This window comes from Sinocyclocheilus rhinocerous, unplaced genomic scaffold (assembly GCF_001515625.1).
Source record: "Sinocyclocheilus rhinocerous isolate Xijiao unplaced genomic scaffold, SAMN03320098_v1.1 scaffold513, whole genome shotgun sequence".
Lineage (NCBI taxonomy): Eukaryota > Metazoa > Chordata > Actinopteri > Cypriniformes > Cyprinidae > Sinocyclocheilus > Sinocyclocheilus rhinocerous.
This window is the reverse complement of record NW_015656019.1, coordinates 633,991-636,504: the sequence shown is the minus strand read 5'-3', so window position 1 is coordinate 636,504 and position 2,514 is coordinate 633,991. Positions and strand designations below refer to the sequence as shown.

Here is a 2,514-nt window from a genome sequence, read left to right as displayed (position 1 = left end):
ATAAATAAATAATATATATATATATATATATATATATATATATATATATTAATAGTCCTAAAAACTGGCTTCAATTTCTTATTTCACCCCAAATATTGAAGAAAAGAAACATCACATGTGCTAATGACAAGTTTCATGAAGTTCACCAAAATATATCTTAATTCAGAATTTCATTTGAAATGTGTGGTCATATATATCTGTATATAGATCAGTGGAATGTGTATTGTACATGTAATTTATTTGACTCTTAAACTGTAAGATGAAGTGTGCTTTGGTGTTATTCTTACTTTTGGAGGGAACACGCAGGTTGGCGAGGATGACGGCGAGCGAATCGGCCTGCACGCGGAGCACATAACTGGTCACACTCTCATAGTCCAGAAGTTTATTTGTGTAGATGATCCCAGTGCGGTTATTGACTGTGAACTCACCTGCAAACACAAACTGATCAGAGAACAGTTCACAGCGCCTCCAACACCAATGATGAGTCACTAGAAATCCACGGTTGCATCTTATTCACAAATCACCTGCAACTCAACCAGGAAAACAATGCGCTGGTTGGATCCAGTTGATTTAATGAATTCCTCCAGAGTAAAAACTCACCTCCTTCATTTCCACTCACTATGGAGTAAAAGACAGTGGTGTTGACGGCTGTGGCCAGAATTATTCCCACAGGCGTCCCGACAGGAGCGTTCTCACTCACCGGACTGAACCTGCAGATATAAACCAGAGCAAATGACAAACTTCATTCGGCATTAAACAACACACAGCCGAGTGCAGTGGAGAACGCTCAGTTCCAGCGCAGATACTGTGACATAAATGTCAGTTTCCTGTTGAATACTGTATAAACAATAGAGAAGTTCAATAGGCCCACCACCTCCACAAAAGACCTTTGCTTTAAGAGTTGAAAAGAGTTTAACTACTGTATCCAAAAGCAGCACACATAAATCAAGGGTCTAAAGAAAAATCTATTTTTACAGCTTTTGTCTACAACACGAGCTGACCTCTGAGGGCCAGCGATTCTCAACTGAAGGGTCAGAGGTCTGTTCTAATGAAAACAATGCTTAAAGCAAATAATAAAATGCTAAAAACTAGTTTGGTTAGAAAACTAACTACAACTTTTAAAGGGGAAGAAAAAACACTTTCTATATCTTTTGTTGTTGATGTCAAAGGCTGGAAATAAATCTGTCAAATTGATGCACATTCATGTTTCATTAGTTAGAAGATAGTTAATTACTGATGATAAATAATAATGCTGCCATGGACAGGATGCATGACATCCTTAAAAAGCATGAACAAAACAACATAAATTAAAGGAAAATATGATCCCAACTATGGGTTCCTATGCAACATTGTGAATTTGTTTTGTGTGGTAAATTATTTCCTGTTAAGAGCATGAAAGCATCAAAATTCAAGAGACACTTACCAAACAAACACTCAAACCATACACATTACTTTTCAAAGGTCTCTTATTCAGCAAGGATGCATTAAAAGTGACAAATGCTGTTCTTTCTGACTTTCTATTCACCTAAGAATCCTAAAAAATATTACACAAAAATATTAAGCAGCACAAATTTTTCAACATTGATAATAATAAGAAATGTTTTTAAGCAGCAAATCAACACATTGGAATGATTTCTGAAGGATCATGTGACACTGAAGACTGGAGAAATGATGCTGAAATTGAAACTCTGCCACCACAAAAATAAATTACATTTTTAAATGCATTCAAAGAGAAAACAGTAATTTTAAATTGTAATAATATTTCACAATATTAGTTTTTACTGTATTTTTGATCAAATAAATGCAGCCTTGGTGAGCAGTGTTGTGGAAAGCTACTTTTAAAAGTAATGCGTTACAATATTGTGTCACCCTTTATAGAAAGTAATGCATTGTGTTACTTTTACGTTACTTTTTGTCACCTGGGCTGGGCTTCCTTATTAGACAAAAACCCAAAGGTTATACTTTTAGCAACTGTAAAGGCCCTTTCACACCAAAAGTGAAATTGTGCCTCTGCACCTCACTCCCAATTTCTCTCAACACTGGGACAGGACAGCTGTCAGTCAATAAATGGGAAAACAAAGTAACTTGCGTTCCCTTTCAGTTGGTCACTCCGAGTCACGTCCAGCAGTGGTCGTTCCTGTGTCGAGTGGGTTGCGCACTTTAGGCTGCACTACCCCCTGTCGTGCTGCAAACGGCCGTTTTGTACTCGTCTGGCCTGTCCGGCGATGCTTATATGGCCTGTGGAGAAGCTGCCTCCACCTTACATCGCCTTACACGCTATGGCGTTACTGCAGGTTCATCAGACCAAGGCACTGAGGGACATGCACGAGGGTGGTCATGATCTGGAAGTTCTTAAAGAGCTCCGAACCGCTACTGACCTCGCGCTCCGAGCGACGAAGGTCACCACGAGTTCTATGGGTCGTGCGATGTCCACACTTGTGGTCCAGGAGCGCCATCTCTGGCTGTGTCTGGTTGATATGAGGGACGCCGACAAAGTTTGGTTCCTTAATGCCC

The 2,514-nt window shown here is 39.3% G+C and overlaps 1 protein-coding gene across 1 annotated transcript in view; it reads right to left on the bottom strand.

Annotated features, from left to right (window-relative positions):
* LOC107719223 (protocadherin-15-like) overlaps nt 1-2,514 on the bottom strand; it is a 217,308-nt gene that overhangs the window by 51,921 nt on the left and 162,873 nt on the right. The window contains exons 23-24 of the mRNA XM_016526598.1: nt 601-710; nt 288-428 (exon numbers count right to left, since the gene is read on the bottom strand). Of these exons, the coding sequence (XP_016382084.1) occupies nt 288-428; nt 601-710 (251 nt within the window). The remainder of the gene's footprint in view (nt 1-287; nt 429-600; nt 711-2,514) is intronic.